Below are 26,545 nucleotides of genomic sequence, written 5' to 3'. Positions count from 1 at the left end.
GTCCCCCTTTGTTCTCCTCCCTCCCCCTCCCTCTCGATGGTCCCCCCACACTGGGTCCTCCATTGTTCTTCCCCCTCCCTCATAGCAGCCCCCCATGCCGGGTCCTCCATTGTTCCTTCCCCCAGCGGAACCTTCAATGAACACCCACGTGGTCCATCCCCGTCTGTCAGTCGGCGCCCTCATCGACCGCCGCACCGAACTCTCCACTATCACCATCGGGTCCTCTCCGTACGCCTCCGTGGCCCTGACCCAAGCCCCAGATGCGGGCTCCGATCCGCGAGACTCCAGCGTCGGCTTCTCCACGGCATGCCGGGAGGTGTCTGCCACCGCTGTCTGCCGGGAGGCGTCATAAAAGGAACCATAAAAATAAATACCATGAAAATTAAATTTAGATGATAAAAGCACACGAAACATTACAAGGTAATTAAAAATACTAAATTAGAATCATGGTTTCTTCTAAGCCTGATTTAAAGGCATACAATCGGCATTAAGTTAATGGAGTTTCAAGTGCAATGCCAGGTCTTAACATAGGATCCAGTTGGCAATTCCTCGCAATCTTACAGGATTGGCTCTGCTACTAGACTCCATGGGGCGATTGAGCAGTGGAACAGGCTGACAGATTCAACTCCCAAATCTGTAGTTAATTTTGGATTCATTACATATTTGCATAAGTCTCCAACTTATTTCAGTTTGAGTCGCTGAACACCTGTTCCAAAAGGAACCAATGGCCAGAAGCTGCATAATTTGACCCCAAATTCAGAGCAAGCAACATCTGTTAAATGCTCAAGAATGCAATATACTACCCTGGGGAAAAATGAGATATTATAGTTGAGAAATTAGATCATGTACTGCTGATTTTTCACTGCCACGTAGGTCATGTAAGCATTAATTTCTAGGTAAAATATTGCCAATCATGACATTATTAGTTTGCACACTTATAGTTTGCAATCCGCTTTAGGAGGCTTAACCTTGTCCCAGTGACATCACTATTCTTGCAATGCCCATTTTGACCCAAATAAGCATTTTTGGGGGGAATTCAAAGCTCCACACTATATCTAATTAAAGAAAACTAGGGCGGGCACGTGGTACAGTGGTGCAGGGGTAGGGACCTGGGTTCGATCCTAACCAAGAGTGGGTGGTGTCTGTACCGCATTTGTATGTTCGCTTGTGACCGCATGGGTTTTTGCCAGGTGCTCTGGTTTCCTCCCACAAAGATGTGCAGGTTTTGTAGGTTAATTTGCTTCTGTAAATTGTTCTTAGTGTGCAGAATAGAACTAGTGTACAGGTGATTGCTGGTCAATGCGAAATCGGTGGCCCGAATAGCCTGTTTCCACTCGGTATCTCTATGAGGTAACTATGAACTAAAACTAAACTAAACTAAAATTTACAATGCAGAAGGAAGTGGGGAGAATTGATAAGGTGAATGCATGGAGTAGGGGAATCAAATAGCAGAGGACATAGGTTTAGGATGAGAGAAGAAAGATAGGACCTTGAGGGGCAACTTTTTCATTCAGAGGGTGGTGGATATATAGGATGAGCTGCCAGAGGAGGTAGTTGAAGCAGGTACTTTAAACCCATTTAAAAGACTTGTGGATAGGTACATGGTTATGAAAACTTTAGAGTGATATGGGCCACACGCAGGCAAATAGGACTAGCATAGCCTGGCGTATTCTACCCAATATTGCTGTATCTATGGTCAGAAGACTGGTGATTTTGGCTTGGGAAAAGATGTTAGTTTTGATTGCTCTGGCATTGGTTTGATTATCCTTTGGAAAATTTTACATCTATATAATTAAAAGTGTCATCTTGACCACTTCTTGTCTGTGCTGTATATTAATTTTAGAAAAAAACGCTACAATATATCGCTATGATTTTTGGCCATCTTACTCACAGTCCTCCTCCTGAGCAGGATGAAAAGGAAAAAAAGTTATGAGTGTTTAAAAAAACCATGAGATCCTCTCGCCTGTCCATCACCATGATGAAGGTAACGCCCCTTCCGGGGGGCGGGGGGAGGGGGGCAGTTCTATAAAATGCAATGTTTGGCCTGCCCTGTGCTTGAAACTGCAATGGCAATGGAAATGAAATGAAAATGAAATGAGTTGTTTGGCCTGCCCTGTGCTTGAAACTGCAATGGTAATGGAAATGAAATGAAAATCCAATGAGCTGTTTGGCCTGCCCTGTGCTTGAAACTTCAATGGCAATGGAAATAAAATGAAAATGCAATGAGCTGTTTGGTCTGCCCTCTGATTGAAACTGCAATGGCAATGGAAGTGAAATGAAAACGCAATGAGCTGTTCGGCCTGCCCTGTGCTTGGAACTGCAATGGCAATGGAAGTGAAATGAAAATGCAATGAGCTGTTCGGCCTGCCCTGTGCATGAAACTGCAATGGCAATGGAAGTGAAATGAAAATATAATGAGCTGTTCGGCTTGCCCTGTGCTTGATACTGCAATGGCAATGGAAGTGAAATGAAAATGCAATGAGCTGTTCGGCCTGCCCTATGCTTGAAACTGCAGTGGCAATGGAAGTGAAATGAAAAGCAATGAGCTCTTTGGCCTACCCTGTGCTTGGAACTGCAATGGCAATGGAAGTGAAATGAAAATGCAATGAGCTGTTCGGCCTGCCCTGTGCTTGAAACTGCAATGGCAATGGAAATGAAATGAAAATGCATGAGCTGTTCGGCCTGCCCTGTGCTTGAAACTGCAATGGCAATGGAAGTGAAATGGAAATGCAAGGATCTGTTCGGCCTGCCCTGTGCTTGAAACTGCAAGGGCAATGGAAATGAAATGAAAATGCAATGTGCTGTTTGGCTTGGCCTGCCCTGTGCTTGAAACTGCAATGGAAATGGAAATTCCAAAACGAGAATTGATGGAACAAGAGGAACTGGGAGCACAAATTACATCTAAGGAAATAGAAGACACAATAAGTACATTAAAGAATGGAAAAACACCAGGACCAGATGGATTCAGTAATGAATTTTATAAAAGTTTTTACGACATAGTTACATCACGTTTACAGAAAATGTATACATATGCTTTTAAAGAACAAATCCTACCTGAAACACTAGCAGAATCAACGATTACATTAATACTTAAAAAAGATAAAGACATAGAAGAACCAGGTTCATACAGAGCTATTGCATTGTTAAAGACGGATCAAAAAATATTAGCGAAAACACTAGCTAGAAGACTAAGTAAATATGTTAGTAAATTAATAAACGCGGATCAAATGGGATTCATACCCAAGAGACACTCATTTAATAATCAGAGACGTCTGCTTAACATAATGCATTCACACAAACCTCAAGAACAAGAGTTATCAATCATTTCATTGGACGCAGAAAAAGCATTTGATCAAGTAGTATGGGATTATATGAATAAAGTATTGCAAACATTTCAAATGGGAGAGAACTTCATCGCATGGATAAAATTATTATATAACAAACCTACGGCTAGAATATTAACTAATAATATACTATCTACGAAATTCCAATTATCAAGGGGCAATAGACAAGGACGTTCATTATCACCGCTGTTATTTGCTCTGGTAATTGAACCTTTAGCTGAAAGAATCAGAACACACCCGGATATTTATAGTTATAATACAAAATATTCAAATAACATAATATCTTTATATGCAGACGATGTACTACTGTACATCACAAAACCCAAAATTAGTATACCAAACATACTATATCTAATTGAGGACTTTGGATCTTTCTCAGAATACACTGCAGCAGCCTCTACCTACAGCCTGTCTGTTATTTCAATCTTTTTAAAATTTTTAGTTAGTCTAAAGTTTTGTGTTGGGGGAAACTTTAACTTTTCTATGTGGGGGAGGGGGGGCAGGGTAAGGGGGAAACCGTTTCCCAGTCTCTTCCTGGCAGGGACGCGACTATTTCTCCGAGTCGCGTCCTCGCCCCCCACCTCGCGGCCTACCAGCTGGATCGGAGCCGCCTTTCCTGCTGGGGACCGGGAACCGGACCAGGGCTGCTACAACGGTGGCGCAGCGCTGGAGTCACCGCGGAGCGGGCGGTGTCTACCTGGGTCGCCGTTTGGAGCTCCGGAGCATTGGGCCGCTGCTCCAACATCGTGGAGCCCTGGTGCGGAGAGCTTCCAACGCGGGCGGCGCTGAACAACATCGTGGAGTCCTGGGGCGCCTTGCAGAGGGTCTACAGCAGCGGGTCTCCACCCGGCACGGCCTGCGGACTTTGGAAGCCGCCGATTCCGGTAGGAGGGGGCCGACTCTGGTGTCCACGCCGCTGAGGACGTCCCGCAGCCCCGACGTCGGACTTGTATCACCCCGGCGAGCGGTCCTGGACATCGGGCCGCCCGTAGCTGCAACTGCGGAGGGCTTGGGGAGGCCCTGACCACGAGGAATAGTGGAGGAAGAGACTGACTTTGGTGTCTTCCCACACAGTGGGAAACTTTGATTCTGCTGTGTGGGGATGTTTTATGTCAAATTCTATAGTGTGTGTCCTTTATACCCTTTTTGGCTTAATCCCTCCCTTCACCACCTTCAGTTTAAATTCCAGTTGGAATATTTTGGAGGACCCAAGAACCAAGAACCAAGATAAGGTGCAACAGTAATTTAAAAAATAAATGGTGTCAGGATCTGGGAACGGGGATGAAAAATATGGTTGGTATATCCCTTTTTGCGGAGTTTTTTACAATAGAGCGATTGTTTCTCTTTCTTTCTTTCTTTCTTTTCTAGGGTCTATTTCTTAACTTTCTTCTCTTACTCTCTTTCTAATGGGCTTTCTTTTCCCAACACTTTCCTGCACTATCACGACTCTTTCTCACTTTCCTTACTTTTATTTCTATCTTTCTTAAAGCCCAAAAAATGAAGGGGTACAACAAATGTAATAAGATATATGTGGTGTGTATTACTGTAACTTATTGTACTTCTAATAAAAATAAAATAAAAAAAAATAAAAAAATGGGAATGAAATGAAAATGCAATGAGCTGTTTGGCCTGCCCTATGCTTGGAAATGAAATGAAATGAGTTGTTTGGCCTGACTGTATCCACTAATTTTGGCCCACAAGGCCCCTATTAGCCGAGAAACCAGTCCCTTTTGCTCAAAATGCCTGTATTAACCCAAGAGGAGCATTTTGGCACAAAAGGCCTGTGCCAGGCCAGGAAAAGTGTCTTTCACTGAGATTTTACTCAGATTGTTTTTAAAAGAGTCCCTTCGGCCCATCAGGCCTGTACTAGCACAGGAGGAGTCCCTTCGTCCCATCAGTAAGTATTCCACCTTCCAGCAAGTATTAAATCTTACCCCAGCATTTTTCTTCCTCCCTTCATTGTCTCCCTGTGAGATCCAGGCCAGAATAGACTTTCCTCCTTCATTGCTGTGATCTGCAGAAAAAGATGAAATGTTTAAAATTGATTCCCCACCCTCTCCCCGTTCTCTCTCACAGAGTATCTCACCTCTTTTGGGCAGAATTTCTGTCAGTTTTTGAGCTGCCAGCCCACCAGGCCTGAGTGACTGAGCTGCCAGCCCACCAGGCCTGAGTGACTGAGCTGCCAGCCCACCAGGCCTGAGTGACTGAGATGCCAGCCCACCAGGCCTGAGTGACTGAGCTGCCAGCCCAGGTATCAATTTGGCCCACAATGTCCATACTAGCCCTCTGGAAGCCAGTCCCTTCGGCCCACAACACCCATACTAGACCTCCAGAAAGCCCCCCCCCCCCCCCCACCCCAACCCCACTGGCCACCAATATTGGAATTGGTGGAGAGGTGGAATATTACGTTGGGGGACCAGGCTTCCATGTGAACATGGGACCTAACGGGTCCCACTTAGGCTAGTTAACCAATAGATCTACAATAGAACCATTCTCAAAAGATCCCTGTCAAACATGGCAACGTTATTGCCGTCACACCTTCCTCATTCATTGTTGCAAAGTTACTGGGGTGTAAGCGAGGAGATGCAACACCTGTCCCTTTACCTCCCCACTCGACTCCATCCAAGGACCCTGACAGTCTTTTCAGGTGAGGCAGAGGTTCACTTGCACCTCCTCCAACCTCATCTACTGTACCAGGTGTCAACGTCTGTACATCGGTGAGACTAAGCGCAGGCTTGGCGATAGTTTCGCTGAACACCTCCGCTTAGTCCGCCTTAATCTATCTGATCTCCCGAATGCTCAGCACTTTAACTCCCCCTCCCATTCCCAATCTGACCTTTTTGTCATGGGCCTCCTCCATTGTCAGGGTGAGGAACAGCACAAATTGGAGGAACAACACCTCATATTTCGTTTGGGTAGCTTACACCCCAGCGGTATGATCATTGACTTCTCTAACTTCAAATAGCCCTTGCTTTCCTTTTCTCTCCATCCCCTCCCCCTTCCCAGTTCTCCCACCAGTCTTACTGTCACTGACTACATTCCATCGCTGTCCCGCCCACTCCTCTGTCATCAGTCTGAAGAAGGGTCTTGACCCGAAACGTCACCCATTCCTTCTCCAGAGATACTGCCTGTCCTGCTGAGTTACTCCAGCATTTTGTGTCTAGTTTCGATTTAAATCAGCATCTGCAGTTCTTTTGTACACATAATGAAGCTAAATTGGCTTCTACTAAATCTCAAAACTATAGTCAAGAAAATAAAATACAATATCCTAAATTGCTTCCTATCTGAATTCCCAAACATGTTGCTAATACAATAATTAAATTGCGTGACTGAAGAGTATTTAATACAAATGCTACAATAAGCATCCCATTCCTAATTTTCTGAATCTGCCAAAATTAGGGATACTAAAGGCTCCTGTAATTGAATTAATTACAGCTGTAAGTGATTTAAGGCAGATGTGCCACAAATGCAGCATTAAACATGTATCTTCAATGATGTTAAAATTTGCAAATCAAAGGATCCTAGTTGGTGATGAAAAAGTTATCTGAATGGAAAGAACTCTGCATTTTCCCAGGCATGACGGGCTGGGAATATATGAGAAAAATAGTTCTCTGGCATCATAAGTGTCAAGGTACATACAGCAAAATGCAATTGTTATAAACATCACTACTGTACACCTTCAGATACGTCATTCATAAAGCCTGCATAGAAACACGATATTATGATGTGCTCATTTATTCTTTAGGAGCCTCTTGATATATGCATTAGAAGAAAATAATAACATGCTCACAGTGGCACATGCGTCACCAGCAAATCTACACGGACAAGGTAATCACCCTGTGTTCAGTTTAGTTTAGTTTAGAGATACAGTGCAGAAACAGCCCTTCAGCGCCCACCGAGTCTGCGCTGACCAGCGATCCCCGCACACTAACGGTAACCTACACACACTAGGGACAATTTATAACCATACCAAGCCAATTAACCTACAAACCTGTACTTCTGGAGTGTGGGAGGTGCACCCGGAGAAAACCCACAGGGAGAACGTACAAACTCCATACAGATAGCACCCGTCACGATCAAACCCGGTTCTCTGGCGCTGTAAGGCAGCAACTCTACCACTGAGCCACCATGCCAGCATGTCTTTGAATGGCTTGGCAATCAGTTAAAGGGATCCTTAGAACAAAGATCAATCAATTTCACAGACAGCATGAGGTCTGCATTACTGCAATTAGTGATACAAAACTACGACTGCAGCCAAATGGTGGGTGTAGTTTGCATCAAGTTAGGATTTAACTACCAGCAGAACCTCAACGTCAAACCAGCAGCTATTTTATGAAGTGAAATTGCATTTTGAGAAAATGAAATATTAGAATTATTATGCCGAAGCATCATAGAAAGAAATACCAGTTGCACATATAACGAGGTTTCGCATTGAAAATGTGGCTGTTCACATCTATGAGCGGACATAGCTAAAAGCTTCTGGAATTATTGAAAATGGAGAAACTTCCAAAGTGATGTGATGTTTACGGAAAGAAATGGGAAGATATATGAGACAAAACATACTTGGCTAATAAAGTATGATTATGATTTTGATTTGTTTGTGTAACAAGTTGGGCAAATTTAATCCTACCAGTATGCCCTTGGGGTGTTGGAGGAAACCACGCAGGCCTGGATAGAATAAATGTAGAGAGGATGTTTCCACTCGTGGGAGAGTCCAGGACCAGAGGCCACACAGCCTCAGAATAAAAGGATGTACCTTTAGAAAGAGTATGAGGAGGAATTTTGTTAGTTAGAGGATGGCGAATTTGTGGATTTCATTGCCCCAGATGGCTGTGGAGGCCAAGCCAATGGATATTTTTAAATTGGAGATTGACAGATTCTAGATTAGTAAGGTTATGGGGAGAAGGCAGAATGGGGTTGAGAGGGACAGATAGATCAGCCATTATTAAATGGTGGAGTAGACGTGATGGGGCGAATGGCTCTTAGAACGTATGAACTTATGAACAGTCTCAAGGCCAAGTGTAACTCCACACCATGGGCCAAACCTGGGTTGCTGGGGCTATAAAGAAGCAGAACTAATTTCTGCACCAATGTGTTGTTTTATTTAATTGGAAAAGGCTGCTGAGGCCCTGAGAAATGACTTTGAGCGTAGGCCAAATTGGCTTGCATTTAATAGCTCCACCTGGCAGTTTGAGTTAGCTGGCTGAGAATACTCTAAGGCATTGGTTTGGTTGTGCTGAGATCATGAATGTTGTTATTCTGAAAAAGGACAGCCAATTTGTTCTTGATAACAATGTTTCAGAAATCTTAATAATCTGTTGGAGGACTGATTGCTTTAATTGTAATTAGTCTTTTAAAGCAATTTTGAACATTTGTATCCAGAATATTAATGGAACTATTGTTGGCAGCAAGTCTGAGCCTACAGAAGTCAGAACATCTACATCAACTCCCATTTTTTGGTTCTGCTTGTATTGGAATTGAACCTGAGACTGTGAATATAATAATCTGCTTGATAGTTACATCTACATGTGTTGAACTTGGACTGGCTACAACTATCATGTTGCAAAGGGTAGGTATGTTGCAAAGCCTACCTGAAGCGTCGGTGAAAATCTGCCGTTGCGGGTGTGCGCGATTTTGGCGCCGTTTAGAGGGGGCGGGTTTAAAACGCGATTTTCTCTAAGCTGTTCCAATCGAAAATGTTCAGCCTAGTTAATTATTAACGAAAAATCGCTGAAAGACCCCGTCGCAAAAGCTATTATTAGGTTTAAAGGCCTTGAATAATAGTTATAGTAGTTTAAAAATCAATCTCTAAACCCGCGACCGCCAGCAACCGCAGGGTCTCATAAAGCAAACCACAGAAGGTAGGCTGTATATTTTTACATTAAAAAGGGCTTCTAAAGATCCCTTTATACAAAGTTTAATATTGCGAGTAGCTCATTTTGGGCCCATTATATCCCGCAGTATTTTTTCTGGGCATTTGGGGCACAAATCTACCGCAATGTGAACGTTCTAAACCAGCGCGTTCCACAGGGACCCACTGGAAAGCTGATTTAAATGGGCATTTATTTACAGCAATTAAACACTAAATTCCTTCCATTTGGCCTATAAATGAATGTAAATGAGATTTTAAAATCATGTTTTATTGTGAATTATTTGTGAATATTATTTGGACATTTAGGCTATTTAAAAATGTTAATCATTTATTAAGAAATGGATAGATGTTTAGATCTAGTAATTGAAGTCTGAAATTAGCTACAATTAGGTAACTAACTAATTATATGCTTTAATTTCAGGTCATCCAAGTAAGATTATTTTATATTTGTTTCAGAATGCTTCAATCTATGATAACTGAAAATTTCATTCAGTTCTCTTAATTTTTAAGAAAGTTATGGGCTTTTGACTGTTCACGATCACAGCTTTTTTGTTATGTCCATAGAAAATCAATAGGGAACAAGATGCTCATTTCCCAGTATGAAAATGGCCATAACTTTTTAAATACTTGAGATATGAAAGTGAATTAGGTGTCAAATTAAACTTATGTTTATGCATTATCTGATGGGATAAATTACAGACTTGATTTTTAAAATCTCAAAATTTTGTAACATTGCTACAAAGGGTGGGTTTCAGGTATTCCGCAAGGACATTTCGAACTAAAACCAGGATTCACACATTCTCATTGATATTTCATGTATGTTTTTCAACCAGGTCAACATGTGACCCAAGCATCTTGTTATACTACTAATCAACATTTGGCTGTAGCTGTCATAGAGTCTCTTGCTCAGAGAAGGTGAATTGAGGACCAGAGGACATAGGTTTAAGTTGAAGGGGGAAAAAATTGAAAGGAACCGGAGGGGTAACTTTTTCACACAAAGGGTGGTGGGTGTATGGAACAAGCTGCCAGAGGAAGTAGTTGAGGCTGGGACTATCCCAACATTTAAGAAATGGTTAGACAGGTACATGAATAGGACAAGTTTGGAGGGATATGGACCAAAACGCTAGAAGGTGGGACTAGTGTAGCTGGGACATGTTGGCTGATGTGGGCTAGTTGGGCCAAAGGGCCTGTTTCCACAATGTATCGCTCTATGACTCTAGATTCATAGAGTTATATAGCACAGAAGCAGGACATTTGGCCCAACTTATCCGCACCACCCAAGTTGTCTACAAAAGCTACAACCATTTATCTCCATTTAGCCTACATTATATGTAAAACTAGACTAAGTGGGACCCGTTAGGTCCCAGCATCACACAGGAGGGCTGGTCATCCAACGCAATATTCCACCTCTCCACCAATTCTAATATTGGTGGCCAGTTGGGGGGGGTTTCTGGAGCGCTAGTATGGGTGTTGTGGGCTGAAGGGACTGGTTTCCAGAGGGCTAGTATGCAAATTGTGCGCCAAATGGATTCTTCGGCTGGCGTCTCAGTCAATCAAGCCTGTTGTGCTGGCAACTCACTCACTCACGGCTGGTGGGCTGGTAGTTGACTCACGGCTAATCCTTGAAATTCTATTTCAAGCAGGGTAAAAGGCCACCAAATTCAAGTGCAGTTTCTTACCACTTCTAGCAGGGTGCAAGGCCACCAAATTCAAGTGCAGTTTCATACCATTTGAAGTACTAAAGCCACTAAAGACAGCGAGTCGTGACCTCTCCCTCCTCCATCTTGCAGAGACTGAGCCACACCCACATTTCCAGGTTTTATAACCCCTCCCCCCCCCACACCGGAAAAGGTGTGGCTTTAATGGAGTGATTGACAGGAGAGAGATTCTTAACATTTTTTAAAAAACTAATAACACGTTTATTTTTCATTGATGGGAAGAATTCTCTGCACCTGCTCAGCGGACGGGGGACTGAGTAAGCCCACAACACCCATACTAGCGCTCCAGAAAGCCCCCCCCCCCCAACTGGCCACCAATATTAGAATTGGTGGAGAGCTGGAATATTGCGTTGGATGACCAGCCCTCCTGTGTGATGCTGGGACCCAACGGGTCCCACTTAGTCTAGTAAACACTATAATTGGTTAGCGTGAAGTAAGCAATCTACATCTTTCCTTGTAGAAATGAAATAAAACACAACTAAATGCGAGCCAATAAGCAGAAACACATTAATACATGATGACTAAATAATACGGTACCCAAAGCACTAATAATGCATACCGGGACATATGGATGGTTACACAAAATATCCATATCTAAGAGGAGGACTATGGACCTGTCTGGCGCGCGTGCGGTATAAATCTGCGTCTCCTCCTTTCACCGGGGAAGTAACCGTGGATGGTGCTGGAGATCTGTATAGTGGAGGGGGCGAAGCGGGTGAAGCGGGCGAGCGGGGTGCCGAATGCTGTGGAGAAGCCGCAGGTGGCACGGTTAGCGGTTGCTCCGCAGTGACTGGGCGCGAGGGAGCAGTCGGCCCAGCAGTGGGAGGGTACATCAAATTTGTGACCTCTGGATACGGAGCCGCAGGACGTGGTTCCTTCACAGGAAGGAGATGTTGACGGTTGCGTCAGTAAAGGCCTCCGTCCGCGCTTACCAGGTAAGAGCGCTGTTCTTTGGCAGGGCTGTGAATGTGACCCAAATGGCCACGGCCCTTGTCGGTCTGAAGACAAACAACTTCCCCACTGGAGAGAGGTTTAAATGGTTTGCTGGACTTGTTGGAAGATCGTTTCTGTGCATCGCATTTCAGTTGGAGTTGTTTCTGGACAACGGGAGGTGAATGGACCTGTGGCTGGAACAACTGCTGGGGCACGGGCAGGGCAACACGGGTTTGACTCGACATCAGGCGTTGAGCCGTAGACCTCAGTATTGGGTCGCAGGCGATGTTCCTTAAGTTGAGCAGGTCCAGGTAAACGTCGGACCCAGCAAGATGTGAACGCTCCATTAATTGTTTGGCTCCCTGAACAGCCCGTTCTGTGAGTCCGATGGACTGTGGAAATTCAGGGCTGCTGGTGACATGGCGAAAATCCCAATATTAGAATTGGTGGAGAGGTGGAATATTGCGTTGGATGACCAGCCCTCCTGTGTGATGCTGGGACCCAACGGGTCCCACTTAGTCTAGTAGTTATTAAAGATTACTCACAGTACACTTCAGAATATTGTTAAGGCACGCGTAGCAGCTATTCGACTAACAGTATGAATTGAATTCTAATAATATAAACCGCATGGTAAGGTGAGCTTCTACTAATAAACACTACAATTGGTTAGTGTGAAGTAACCAATCTACAGTACATCCCTAAAAACCTTACCAATCTATGTACCTGTCTAAATGTCTTTTAAAAGTTGTAATTGTCCCCACCTCAAAATCTTCCTCTGACATTGCATTCTGTATACCCAGCACTCTCTATGTGAAGAAGTTGCCCCTCAGGTCCCTTTTAAATCTTTGCCCCCTCACCTTAAATATATGTTCTCTAATTTAAGATACCCCAATCCTGGAAAAAAGACTGACCCTTCACCTTATCTATGCCCTTCATGTTTTTAATATAACTATATAAGGATATCATATATATACATCAGCGGTATGAATATTGACATCTCTAACTTTAAGTAACCCTTGCTTACCCTCTTCTCTCCATCCCTCCCCTTCTAAGTTCTCTGACCAGTCTGACTGCCGCCAATTACATTTTATCTGTTTGCTTTGTTGTCTCCTTCCCCTGGCTAACAATGAGATATTCTACATTTTCCCTGATCTACAACTCTTTTGATGTTTCGTTTTCACACTTTACCCTTCCTTATCTCGGTGTCTCCCTCTCCCCCTGACTCTCAGTCTGAAGAAGAGTCTCGACCCGGAACTTCACCCATTTCTTATAAACTGATGATTATTCAAGTGATATAGTGAAGACAAAGTGCTTCCATTCAAGTTTGAATTAATACTTTTCAGAAGGTCATTCTTATTTGTGTTTCCAGTTGGCCTTTGGAGACAGTTTTGGTTCTTTGCTACCCATGTCGGATAACGCCGGTCACAAGGTTCTATCAGTACTTACAGAGTCTAATTGTCAACTTGTCAAAATTTCTACTGGACAATTTGAAAATGTAAGAGAGGTGAGCGTTTCACTTTGCTGTCATTTGTTGGACTATTATTTATTTCTTCTCTTTAAAATTAACAATCTGAATAAGCAAGCTAATAAAACACAAATTTCTCTTTTTTGTATTGAAGGAAATAATAGTGCGTAATTTTGCAATGAAAGAAAAGGTAATCCAAGCCTGTCGAAGTTATCAGCATTGGCCAAAACTGTCTCTCAGTAAACTGGTTCAGCTAATCAACTGGAAGAAATATCCAAAAGATTATGGTTGGTATCTTTATCTAAGTGCACCGTGTTCAATAGATTTACTTGAAACAAGTGCTATGAAGTATTCAAATGAATCATAGGCGCATGAAAATTAACAGCACCGAAGCAGGCTCTCCTGACTCAACTTTTCCATTCTGACTTTGATGCCAACCTATGTTAATCCATTTTCCCACTATTAGGCATGTATCTGTATACGATATGATACAATACGATAGAACTTTATTCATCCCAGGAGGGAAATTGATCTGCCAACAGTCATAAAACACAAAATCCTTTAAACAGGAAATTAAAGTGACGAGTGAAAAGGATTGGGGATGTGCAAAGATTGGGGAGGGGGAAAGGGGAATCAGTCTCCCCCATGACAGAAGCGGGAGGAGTTGTACAGTTTGATAGCCACGGGGAAGAAGGATCTCCTGTGGTGTTCTGTACTGCATCTTGGTGGAACCAGTCTGTTGCTGAAGGTACTCCTCAGGTTGACCAGTGTGTGATGGAGTGGGTGAGTTGTATTGCCCAAGATGCTCTGCAGTTTGAGGAGCATCCTCCCCTCCAAGACCACCTCCCATGAATCCATCTCTGCCCCCAGGATGGAGCCAGCCTTCCTGATGAACTTGTAATTCCAAACAAGGTAATACACCTTTGCTATCCAACTACCTGTAAACATTGTAATCGTGTTTACCTCTACCATACATCTGGCAGCTCATGTCAGATAATTAGCACCCAATTTGTGTAAAGGTTTGTTCCTCAGATTCTCTTTAATATCTCCCCCTTTCAGTGTAATTTGTGATTCCAAAGATGTGCTGGTTTGTAGGTTAATTGACTTTGTAAATTGTCCCTAGTGTGTTGGGTAGAACAAGTACACGTTGCTGGTCGGCATGGACTCGTTGGGCCGAAGGGCCTGTTTCTACGCTGTATCTCTAAACTAAACTAGACCACACCAAAATGGCAATGCACAAGGACAAGGACAAGGATTTTAGCTCTTAGGGCTAAAGGAATCAAGGGATTTGTGGAAAAAGCAATAACAGGGTATCGATTTGAGATGATCAGCCATGATCATATTGAATGGCGGTGCTGGCTCGAAATGCCAAATGGCCTACACCTGCAACTGTTTTTCGATGTTTCTATCAATTTGTTCAGCTGGCTCTGGAGGATTATGTATTGCGGTGGGAAAGTTAATGGATAAAAATGACCGACAAGATATAAATCAGTTTATTTTCTTGCTTTTTCACTCTCATCCTGTCTATCTGGGCCTAAAATTCTCTGCTGTTTAAATACTTAATTTTTGAGTTGAAGTTTAAAATTAGTGCATAAAATTCTACTGCACTCAGATCATTGGGGCTAGCATTCAGATTTAATTCTGATTCTGGCCTAAGATTGCCCCTTTAATAAAGAGACTAATGGGCCTGCCCCACTTAGGCGATTTTTCAGGCATAACCCTAACCCTAACCCTAACCCTAACCCTCAAGTCGCCGGCAGTCGCCTGAAAAACCGGCGACTGGAACGGCGACTGTCAGAGTGAACACACACACACACACACACACACACACACACACACACACACACACACACACACACACACACACACACACACACACACACACACACACACACACACACACACACACACACACACACACACACACACACACACACACACACACACACACACACACACACACACACACACACACACACACACACACACACACACACACACACACACACACACACACACACACACACACACACACACACACACACACACACACACACACACACATTGCTTCCTTCACCAACCCGTTATGCAGGCAGGGGACAGGGCAAGCGGGGGAAGCGCTGTCTGAGTGAACTTCACACGGTGCAAAGCCAAGGTGATACAGACACACACCACGATGAACAGGAAGGTTGGCGCTGTAATTAAGATGGTGAAAGCACAGTGTTGGGGAAGTGTCACGTAAGTCCTTTAAAAGGGGGGGGGGGGGAGAAGGAGTGGGGACAACTTTTAAGAAGCCAGAGATACACGGCTGTGAAGCTCGGCGGGCATTAACATTAACGGTCGGTTATCCTTGGTTCTGAAAACTATTGCTTAGTTTTTTTCCCCCCAATGAGCCAATGATATTCACCAGTCAGCACCGGCTATAACCTACGAGAACCTACGACAACCTTCGATCTCCTGGCAACCTACTACCACTGCACCTACGGCACGAGAATTCTCGCTACTCTCCATGGCGGCTTCATTCTGGTTGCCGCTAATTTTTCAACATGTTGAAAAATTCGTGGCGACCATAATGAGGCCGCGACTAGTTCCCAGAATGCGGGAACGCCTCACGCCCATGAAGGCAACTACCCGTCAACCACCCGCGAACATGTGGCGACCATGTGGTGACTGCATAGTCTCCTGCAGTCGCCTAAAAAGTCGTCTAAGTGGGACAGGCCCAATAATGTGAGTAAACATTTTAGTGATTCCCGTTGGGAACACAAATCATTGAGGCCACTGATACTGCTCACATCACAGCTACTATATTCATCTCTTAAATTTTAAACAACTTTAATTTACTAATTAAAGTGGTGGTCGTGAGAGCGGAAGTGAAAGATTGCCAGTGGGCAGTAGACGTGACATTTGTAGCAGTGCTTTTATCGGAGTTGCTTGACTGAACCGCTATATTAACGTTATTTTCAGCTTTCCACTTAGATAGACCAGGCCATGAGGTGCACAAATCAATTTCAATTCCAGATATCATTACATGGTATTGTAAGCAGTCGTTGTGTTGTTAGGTTGGCTGCACAATACACAGAACTCTGAAAATGGACTTTAGATACACCAATTTTTTTGAAAGGTTCAGTAGCCTAAAAAGTCAAATTGGTTGAGCCTGTGCACAAAAAAGCAGATGTTAACAGCTAGGCAAAACCCTATAATTGTGCTACTTAGAATGTTCATTAATTATATACACATTGAATACAATGAGATTGATAAATGGACCTGCATAATCAAGAACGAGTCTCTCCGCGGACACACCCTCGTCTCCCCTCTCCCATCAAGCAAGAGGCACAGAAGTGTAAAAATGCATACCTCCAGATTCAGGACCAGTTTCCTCCCAGCTGTTATCAGGCAACTGGACCATCCTATCACCAACTGGAGAGTTGGTGATAGGATCAACTGGACCATCCTATCACCTGACCTACCACGTACCTCATTGGAGATTTTAGGATTATCTTCAATCGGACTTTACTGGACTTTGTCTTGCACTAAACGTAATTCTCTTTATCCTGTATCTGTACACTGTGGACGGCTTGATTGTAAAGATTGATAGTCTTTCCCCTGACTGGATAGCATGCAAATAAAAAAAACTTTTCACTGTATCTCGGTACACGTGACAATAAAACTAAACTGCAAAGTACTGTGTGAAAGTTGTTGGTCAACATCTCCAATAGGTTGTTTAAATGGCTCAGTGTTCTATTACAGATCCCTGAATAAATAAGCCTAAATGTAATTCCATAAATTGCATAAGAGAGTGGTCTCCTTGCTTCAGCTCCGATGAAGCAGGGACCAATTGTGTAAGAAAGTTCGAAGAGCTTAATAGAATAATAGAAACTCTCCAGATAGAAACGTTGAAATTATATACAACGAACAATGTTGTGTTTGATTAAAAAAGACAAATACTTTGCATGTGGAAAGTAATAAACGTCAAGTCAATGGTAGACAAAAATGCTGGAGCAACTCAGCAGGTGAGGCAGCATCTATGGAGCGAAGGAAATAGGCAAAGTTTTGGGTCGAAACCCGAAGGGTTTGCCTATTTCCTTTGCTCCATAGATGCTGCCTCACCCGCTGAGTTTCTCCAGCATTTTTGTCTACCTTCAATTTTCCAGCATCTGCAGTTCCTTCTTAAACATCAAGTCAATTATTTTTTTTATTCAGCTGGAATATCAATATTTTTATGTGCTATGATATTCAGTTATTTAATTTTGCCAAATGCTAATCGATTATTTTAAAGAAAATTCAACAGCAAATACCGCAAATCATCAGCATTTGTTGAGAAAGAAAGAATGAACGTTTGAAATCTGTGACTTTGTATCAAAACTCATGAATCGGTAAGTCAGGCCATGTTGAGAGATCTTTGATCTGACATGCTGTTGACTTTTTTGTCCAGATGCTACCCAATCAATAGACTATCTCCAATATTTTCTGCATTGACGATTTTGCATTGTACAGGCCCTCCATAATGTTTGGGACAAAGACCCATCATTTATTTATTTGCCTCTGTACTCCAGAATTTGAGATTTGCAATAGAAAAAAAATCACATGTAGTTAGTTAAAGAGCACATTCTCAGATTTTAATAAAGGCAATTTTTATACATTTTGTTTTCACCATGTAGAAATTACAGCAGTGTTTATCCATAGTCCCCACATTTCAGGGCACCATAATGTTTGAGACACAGCAATGTCATGTAAATGAAAGTAGTCATGTTTAGTATTTTGTTGCATATCCTTTGCATGCAATAACTGCTTGAAGACTGCGATTCATGGACATTACTAGTTGCTGGGTGTCTTCTCTGGTGATGCTCTGCCAGGCCTGTATAAGCGAGTTTGGTATTTTGACTGCGCATGCCGATGTCAAAGGCCACTGCATAAACAGACCTGGAAAGCAGTGAAGCAGTGGACCTTCATTTCTTCCATTTTTTCCAGCTTGGATTATTCTAAGTAAGAAAATACTGCTTTCAAACTATGAAATAGTTGTATTTATTGTTCCTTTATTCAAAACTAAGAATATTTTGTTGTTTTTATTGCTCTATGCTTTGATGAGTGAGCGAGATCGTGCTCGTCCGTGTTCGGGGTTGGGTCCGGGTCTGTTGAGTTGTTGCTGGGACGACCCCGTCCCTGTCTGAGGGTGGCCGGAGGTGTCGGGCCGGGCTTGCAGCCGACGCGGGGAGGACACTGAGTTGCTGTAGCGCTTTGTGTGTACGGCTGGTGCTCGGTTTTCGCCGGCGCCCGGGGGGGTTGGCTGGCGGTCCCCTGCCTGTCGGGTAGCGGGATTGGGCTGGAGTTGGCGCTTCTTCTCTGCGCTGGCTGTGGGCCTGGGGCCTGTTGTCGTCGGTCCGGGCCTGTTGGTTGGCCCGGCGACAGTTGAGCTGGGGTTCCCGCTTCTTCTCCGCGCTGGCTGTGACCGACGACACCAGTGGCCCCAGGCCACAGCCAGTGCGGAGAAAAAGCACCAACCCCAGGTCAACTACGCCTGTCCCGCCGGGCCAACCGACAGCCCCTGAACGACGGGACACCAGTGGCCCCAGGCCCACAGCCAGCGCATATGTGTTATGCATAGTGACCTCTGACCTAGGCATGCGCAGTCCGAATCAGTCGGAATACCAAACTCTCTTATTGCAGCCATCTTTAGCTTATGCTTGTTTTGGGGGTTAGTCCCCTTCCGTTTTCTCTACAGCATATAAAATAATACTACCATCAGTAGTTATATCATCAATGAAGATAAGTGAGCCAGTATCTTCAGCAGCCATACATGCCCAGGCCATAATGCCTCCACCACTGTGTTTCACAGATGAGGTGGCATGCTTTGGATCTTGGGCAGTTCCTTCTCTTCTCCATACTTTGCTCTTGCCATCACTCTGATATAAGTTAATCTTCATCTCATCTGTCCACAAGACCTTTTTCCAGAACTGTGGTTGCTCTTGTAAGTACATCTTGGCAAACTGTAACTTGGCCATCCTATTTATGCGGCAAACCAGTGTGTTGCATCTTGCAGTGTGCCCTCTGCATTTCTGTACATGAAGTCTTCTGCGAACAGTGGTCATTGACAAATCCACTCCTGAAGAGTGTTTCTGATCTGTCGGACAGGTGTTTGGGGATTTTTCTTTATTATAGAGAATTCTTCTGTCATCAGCTGTGGAGGTCTTCCTTGGCCTACTAGTCCCTTTGCAATTAGTAAGCTCACCTGTACTCTCTTTCTTCTTAATGATGTTCCGAACAGTTGATTTTGGTAAGCCTAAGTTTTGCTGGTGTGTCTAATAGTTTTATTCTTGTTTCTCAGTCTCATAATGGCTTCTTTGACTTTCATTGGCACAACTTTGGTCCTTGTGTTGATAAACAGCAATAAAAGTTTGCAATGGTGATGGAAAGACTAGAGGAAAGACTAGGTGCTGAGAGCTCTCTTATACCTGCATTAAGCATTTAAACACACCTGAACAATTACAAATACCTGTGACGCCATGTGCCCCAAACATTACGGTGCCCTGAAATGGGGGGGGGACTATGTATAAACACAGCTGTAATTTCTACTTGGTGAAACCAACATGTATAAAGATACCCATTAATAAAATCTGACGATGTGTACTTTAACCACATGTGATTTTACAAATATTACAAATATTACAAATCTCAAATTGTGGGGTACAGAGGCAAATAAATAAATGATGGGTCTTTGTCCCAAACATTACGGAGGGCACTGTATTTCTGCTATATTTTAAAAATAATCTTGCCTGCGGCCTTTAATGCTCCTCGACTGCCTCGTATTTATCTATTATTTTTTACTTTTAGTTCTAGTAAAGGAAGGTGAAATCAGTTCAATTGTAGGATTCATAAAGTCTGGCCAATGCTACATTTTCAAAGACATAGAAGGCCTGGAGAAACTTCCACTAGGACAAGTGGTAAGACTTTTTATTTCAATTGTACTTTGTGTTATGTAGAGTATAATTATATTAACTACAGCTGATTTTATTATTGTTGGTCACTCTATGTAAAGGACATACTTGATTGTTGTATTTGCAATCAATCAATTTGTGACTACACTGCCGGAAGGGACAGTGTACGCTGGCGCGCTTTAGCTGCCGCTGCTCTCTCTTCATATTGTGTTTTTGGTTTTTGTCTTTGGATTGAATTCTGTCTTTAATTTGTGCACTGGTGATGTCTTTACTATTTATTTCATTCCGCTTACATGTTTTTACTCTATTTGCTAAATTTTGTAAGGTGTCCTTGAGACTCTTGAAAGGCGCCCATAAATAAAATGTAAAAAAAAAAAGAAAAAAAAAGATCTATTATTATTTAATTTACAATTTCCAGATATCAAAGGGATCGAGTATAATCAAAAGCATGCAAATCCTAGTATTTTAACAACATATACCAGATACAGCAGAATATAAATGAACAAGTGGAATGAAAACAAAAGTTATGGTAATTAAAATGCAAGCTGATAGTGTCAGCTCAGCTCTTAATTTGAAGGAATTAAGTTTCTTTGCTTTTGATTTCTGAAGTAAAGTCACAAGCTGTTACATAACCAAGAGAGCAAACCCATTTCCTGCGATAGCAAGCAGGCTGATGTCTTAAAGGCTATTACACTGTTCAATACTGCTTTATTTCCTCCTACACCTTCATAAATGTATCCCATAATGATACAGTACTTAGGAATTTAACTTTAAATTCCCAAGCTCAGGCAAAAATATGGTATAAAAAAATCAATCACGGCATCTCCAACAACTATTAGATGTTCTGCTGATACTTTCCAGGAGCCCGGAGGCTTACCTAGTTTCATATTTTTTAATTTAACATTATATCTGAATCTAGTAGAAATCAGTCATGCCAGCACATCTGTTCAGATGTATCCGATGTACTGGACCACAAGATAGACACAAAGAGCTGGAATAACTCATCTCAGTCTGAAGAAGGGTGTCGACCCGACACGTCACCTATTCCTTCACTCCAGAGATGCTGTGTGAGCCGCTGAGTTACTCCAGCTTTTTGTGTCTATCTTCAGTGCAAACCAGCATATGCAGTTCCTTCCAACACATACTAGACCACAGGTATGTACTTCCCCGAAGTCTCGTGGTCTTGTCTTTTCAGGTTCAAGCGAAATGATGATAGATCACTGTACCTCCGGTACACATGACAATAAATTAAACTGTAAGTGTAAACTGTAAATTGTAGATCTTCAACTTGTAACTTCCCAAAATGTTATAGTGCATGCATTGAAATTACACATTTACAAATCCTTAACTTAGAGTAGCTTCAAATTTTAAGAAGATTTGGGTGGATTACAAACAACAGTCGATTACGCAATACATTGACCATTTGATGAGTTCATGTATGATCTGATTGTAACCTCAAATGTGCATTCCCATTGACCTAAGATAACCTTCCACCTCCTCATCTACTAAGCATCGATCTAACTCTCTTAAAAAATATTCAGGTATTCAATCTCCACACCCATTAGAGGAAGGGAATTCCGCTAACCCTCAGCGAGAGAAATCTTTGCCTCATCTCTGCTTAACTGACACGCCTTATTTTTCGACAGTGATTCCTAGATCTAGATTCTTCTATAAGCAGAAACATCCTCCCATTTTACTCTGTCAAAATCCCTCAAATGTTTGTAAATTTCTATCGTCCCCTCTCACTCTTCTAAATTCCAACGGTTGCAAGCCTAGTCTGTCCAATCTTTCTTCGCACCACACTCACTTATTGAATGCTTGCATCCTTCCCCAAATAGTTCTTTTCAAAGAACTCAATATAATGTCTCAAGCATTGGCTCCTAATTTTCATGTTCAATTTCTCTCATAATAATCAATAATTTTCTGTAGTTCTCCTAATTACTTGCTGTAACTGCGTCACAGCCCTTTGTGAATCATGCATGAGAATACCAGATCCTTCCACATCTCAGAGCTGTGCAATCTCTCATTATTTGCATATTATACTTTTTTTCCCTATTAAATTGGGCAATTTCTCATTTTACAACATTTATCATTTATCATTTCTAAATTGACCTGACCTTTGCCCACTCATGTAACCTACATATATCTTAGGGAGGAGATGAGGAGGCACGGGTTATTGATAAGGGACGATCAGCCATGATCACAATGAATGGCGGTGCTGGCTCGAAGGGCCGAATGGCCTCCTCCTGTGCCTATTTTCTATGTTTCTTTGTTTCTATCAATTTCTTTAGTCAGAATGTGGTGAATCTATGGAATTCTTTGCCACAGATGACAGGAGGCAAAGTCAGTAGACATATTTAAGGCAGAGATAGATTATTGATTAGGAAGGGTGTCAGAGATCACGGGAAGAAGGCAGGAGAATGGGGTAGGAGAGAGAGATAGATCAGCCATGATTGAATGGCGGAGTAGACGATAGGCCGAATGGCCTGATTCTACTCCTATCACTTATGATCTTATGATATATCTGCTTATGTTCTGCTTATATTCTCAGCGCATCTGTGATCAGAGAACAGAGTTAATGCTTCCAGTTAGTAACATCCCTGTATAGTTAAAAAGATTCCCAGCCAACCTTCCAGATTGATTTCACATATTTTTTATGATTAGTCACCGATAGCCTAGGAAGGTGAATAATCCATTTCAACTTAGGTTTCACACCTGAGATTTTAGACTAATTTTCCTGAAAGGTTTGTGTGTGTGTGTACTGACTGCTGTCATAACTTTTCTTCTGCAGTTGACAACCATTACCTTATTCCATATTATACACTGTTTACCTCTCTGGCTTTCTTCAAGAGCTTTCGCTATCTATCTGATATAATCCTCGTCATTTTCTGATAACCTGAAGCCAGCTGCAATTTTATCGATGGAAAATCTAAATTAATGTCTCAATATTAGGATAGAAATATTGAACAGGACAATTCTGAAAAAGGGATTGGAGCAAATAGAAAGACTGTAATCTGGTTAGCTCACTTAGGCTGGAGGATGAGTTTATCATACTCTACAACACATAACACACGAGAATAATTGTTTTGTTTGCTCCACTTTGTAGCAGCCCAATTAAAAAGTCAATAGTAGTAGTTTTTCCAACCTCATAAAAGTTAACATTGAAAAATAGGGCCAAAATTAGTACTGCCTGATATTCTGCACCAAGATTACATGGGCCTGACTGACATACCCCTACTAAGATAGTGTAAGACTGGGGCATTATTTTGTACCTGTACATACTGGGCCTGGATTTCGACCCACAAAGTCTGACTTTCGATCACCCGATCACACTAGTTCTAGGTTATCCCACTTTCTCATCCACTCCCGACGCACCAGGGGAAATTTAACAGAGGCCAATTAGCCTACCAACCCGCATATCTTTGGAGTGTTGGAGGAAACCGGTGCACCCAGAGAAAACCCACACAGTCACAGAGAGGACGTGCAAACTCCACACAGAGCAGCTCTACTAGCTGTGCCACTGTGCTGTCCTCAGTGAATTGAAAGGAGTACATCCAATCCAAAGGAAGTTGAGCCCGGTTGTGAAACGAGATGTGTGATTTATCCTGACCTCCATTATACATTCATTTCTAGTACAGGACTGATAGAGGCTTGCTTCTGCATACTCTGCACGGACAGTGCTGTATATTATATCTGTGTGTGGCTTGTACTTTATTTTACACCTGTTTTATCCACTAATTTTGAGCCAGGCATGTCATATGTTTTGTGCCTTTTACTTAAGCTGACTTGCGCATCACTTTTTTCCCTAGCAAAGTGAAGTGAAGCATATTATTATGGGAAAACTCAGTGGTAATCAATCCTTCGGAGAGATCAGCATTCTTCTTAGAAAACCATTCACCTGCACGCTTATCACAGCAACAGAAGTTGAACTTGGAGTTATTTCTAAACGTGATATATTAGGTAATGATAAATAACTAATTATTTTAATTTACTGAATGTCTCGATGTATTGGTTTGGCGAGAATGCACTGGAAATATTGTGGATAATTTCTAATTTCTTACCTGAAGAAAGATTTTTTTACAGCTGACCAAGACATTGCTAAAGCCACATTTGGAGTACTGTGTGTACAGTTCTGGCTTCCCTGCTAAAGGAGGGATGTCATTAAACTGGGAAGGATACAAGAACGTTTTGTGAGGATATGCGTTTTAAGGAGAGGATAGATTTTAGTTTAGTTTAGAGATATAGCGCGGAAAGAGGCCCTTTGACCCACCAAGTCCGTCCTGACCAGCAATTCCCGCATATTAACACTATCCTACGCACACTAGGGACAATTTTTTACATTTACCAAACCAATTTACCTACATACCTGTACGTCTTTGGAGTGTGGGAGGAAATCAAAGCTCTCGGAGAAAACCCACGCAGATCAAGGGAAGAACGTACAAACTCCGTACAGACAGTACCCGTAGCCAGGATCGAACCCGGGTCTCCGGTGCTGCAAGCGCTGTAAAGCAGCAACTCTACTGCAGTGCCACCGTATGGCCCTGCGCAAGGGACATTTTTTCCTGGAGCATTGGATGGGTGACCATATGGAGGTATATACAATTATGAGTGGCATAGATTAGGTGACTGGCCACGGACCTTTTGCCAGGGTTAGGTAATTTAAAATAGAAGGTATAGGATTAAAGTGAATGGGAAAATAATTAACAGACATGTTCCTATAGAGGGTGGTGTGTACAAGGAGGGAGTGGTATAGTTTTGACTTTTAATAGACACTTGGGCAGCTACATGGATAGGAAATGTTTGGATAGAATTAAGCCCAGGCACAGGCAAGTGGGACTAGCTTGGTTAGGCAACTTGGCTGGCATTGACGAGTTGGACCAAAGGGCCCGTTTCCGTGTTAGATTGCTCTATGGCTGTATAATTCTATATATTTTTTTCACAGGACTTGAAGAAGTATATCGAATGCTTCTTCAACAAACATCAGAACCAATCTTGGTCAACCTTACTCAGGTGATTGAAGCAGTGCATTCATTTTTAACAAATAGTTGTTATACATTATAAGGCCTTATTACATTTCATTGGTGAATATAAACCTTGGTGGAATTGTCTAAGAGCTGGCCTGCAAATTATATTTGAATTTGACAATATTATTTCCACTCAATAAAAGAGAGATACAAAAGGTATTTTAAAATCTAATGAAAATATAAAGCTAAAATAAAATGCTAGATAGACACAAAATGTAACTCAGTGGGACAGGCAGCATCTCTGGATAGAAGGATTGGGTGACGTTTCTGGTCGAGACCCTTCTTCAGACTGGGAGTCAGGGGAGAGGGAGACATAGATAAAGAAAGGGAAAGTGTGAAAATGAGACATCAAAGCTCAAGGAAAACATAGAATAGATCATTGGGGAAGGTGACAACGAAGCATATAGAGATAAAATTTAATCAGGAGGCCATTTAGACTGGTCGGAGAGCTAGGATGGGGAGGGATAGAGAGAGAGGGAAAGTAAGGGTTACTTGAAGTTACAGGTCAATATTCGTACCACTGCGATGTAAGCTGCCCAAGCGAAAATGAGGGTTTGTTCCTCTAATTTGTGCTGGACCTCACTCTGACAGTGGGGGAGGCCCAGGACAATTTCACCAAAATAAATTACGATAACTTTATTTAACAAAATTGCAAAGTATTTTTTAATAATGATGGCTCCTCTCAAAAATTAAAAATCATTTTTGCATGTTTACTATCCCTCTGTTTAGTTTTTGAGTTTAGACATTCTAGTATTTTTTAGTTTTTAGTTTATGGATTTTATAGATTTTTTAGTTTAGAGATTCTAGTATGGAAACAGGCTCTCCCACCCACCAGGTCCATGCTGACTATTGAATACCTGTTCACACTATGTGTCGGAAAGAACTGCAGATGCTGGTCAGTCTGAAGAAGGGTCTCGACCCGAAAAGGCACCCATTCCTTCTCTCCAGAGTTGCTGCCTGTCCTGCTGAGTTATTCCAGCATTTTGTGTCGACCTGTTCACACGAGTTCTATGTTATCCCATTTTCGCATCCACGCCCTACACACTGTGGGGAATTGTTAGAGCCCAATTAACCTACAAACTCCCACAAACATTGGGATGTGGGAGGAAACCAAAGCACCCGGATAAACCCACACGGTCACAGGGTGAATTTGCAAACTCCACACAGACATCACCCGAGGTCAGGATTGAACTCTGTGAGGCAGCAGATCTACCCAATGTGGCACTGTGCTGCAATCTTGAGAAATCTTTTGAATCC

The 26,545-nt window shown here is 42.5% G+C and overlaps 1 protein-coding gene across 3 annotated transcripts in view; it reads left to right on the top strand.

Annotated features, from left to right (window-relative positions):
* cnbd1 (cyclic nucleotide binding domain containing 1) overlaps positions 1 to 26,545 on the top strand; it is a 117,253-nt gene that overhangs the window by 64,228 nt on the left and 26,480 nt on the right. For all 3 annotated transcript variants that reach the window (XM_033020173.1, XM_033020174.1, XM_033020175.1), the window contains 5 exons: positions 13,237 to 13,371; positions 13,487 to 13,619; positions 20,161 to 20,270; positions 24,074 to 24,224; positions 25,207 to 25,274. In XM_033020173.1, the coding sequence (XP_032876064.1) occupies positions 13,237 to 13,371; positions 13,487 to 13,619; positions 20,161 to 20,270; positions 24,074 to 24,224; positions 25,207 to 25,274 (597 nt within the window). The remainder of the gene's footprint in view (positions 1 to 13,236; positions 13,372 to 13,486; positions 13,620 to 20,160; positions 20,271 to 24,073; positions 24,225 to 25,206; positions 25,275 to 26,545) is intronic.

This window comes from Amblyraja radiata, chromosome 4, assembly GCF_010909765.2.
Source record: "Amblyraja radiata isolate CabotCenter1 chromosome 4, sAmbRad1.1.pri, whole genome shotgun sequence".
NCBI lineage: Eukaryota > Metazoa > Chordata > Chondrichthyes > Rajiformes > Rajidae > Amblyraja > Amblyraja radiata.
The sequence above is the reverse complement of the archived record's forward strand: the minus strand, read 5'-3'. Positions and strand labels throughout refer to the sequence as shown.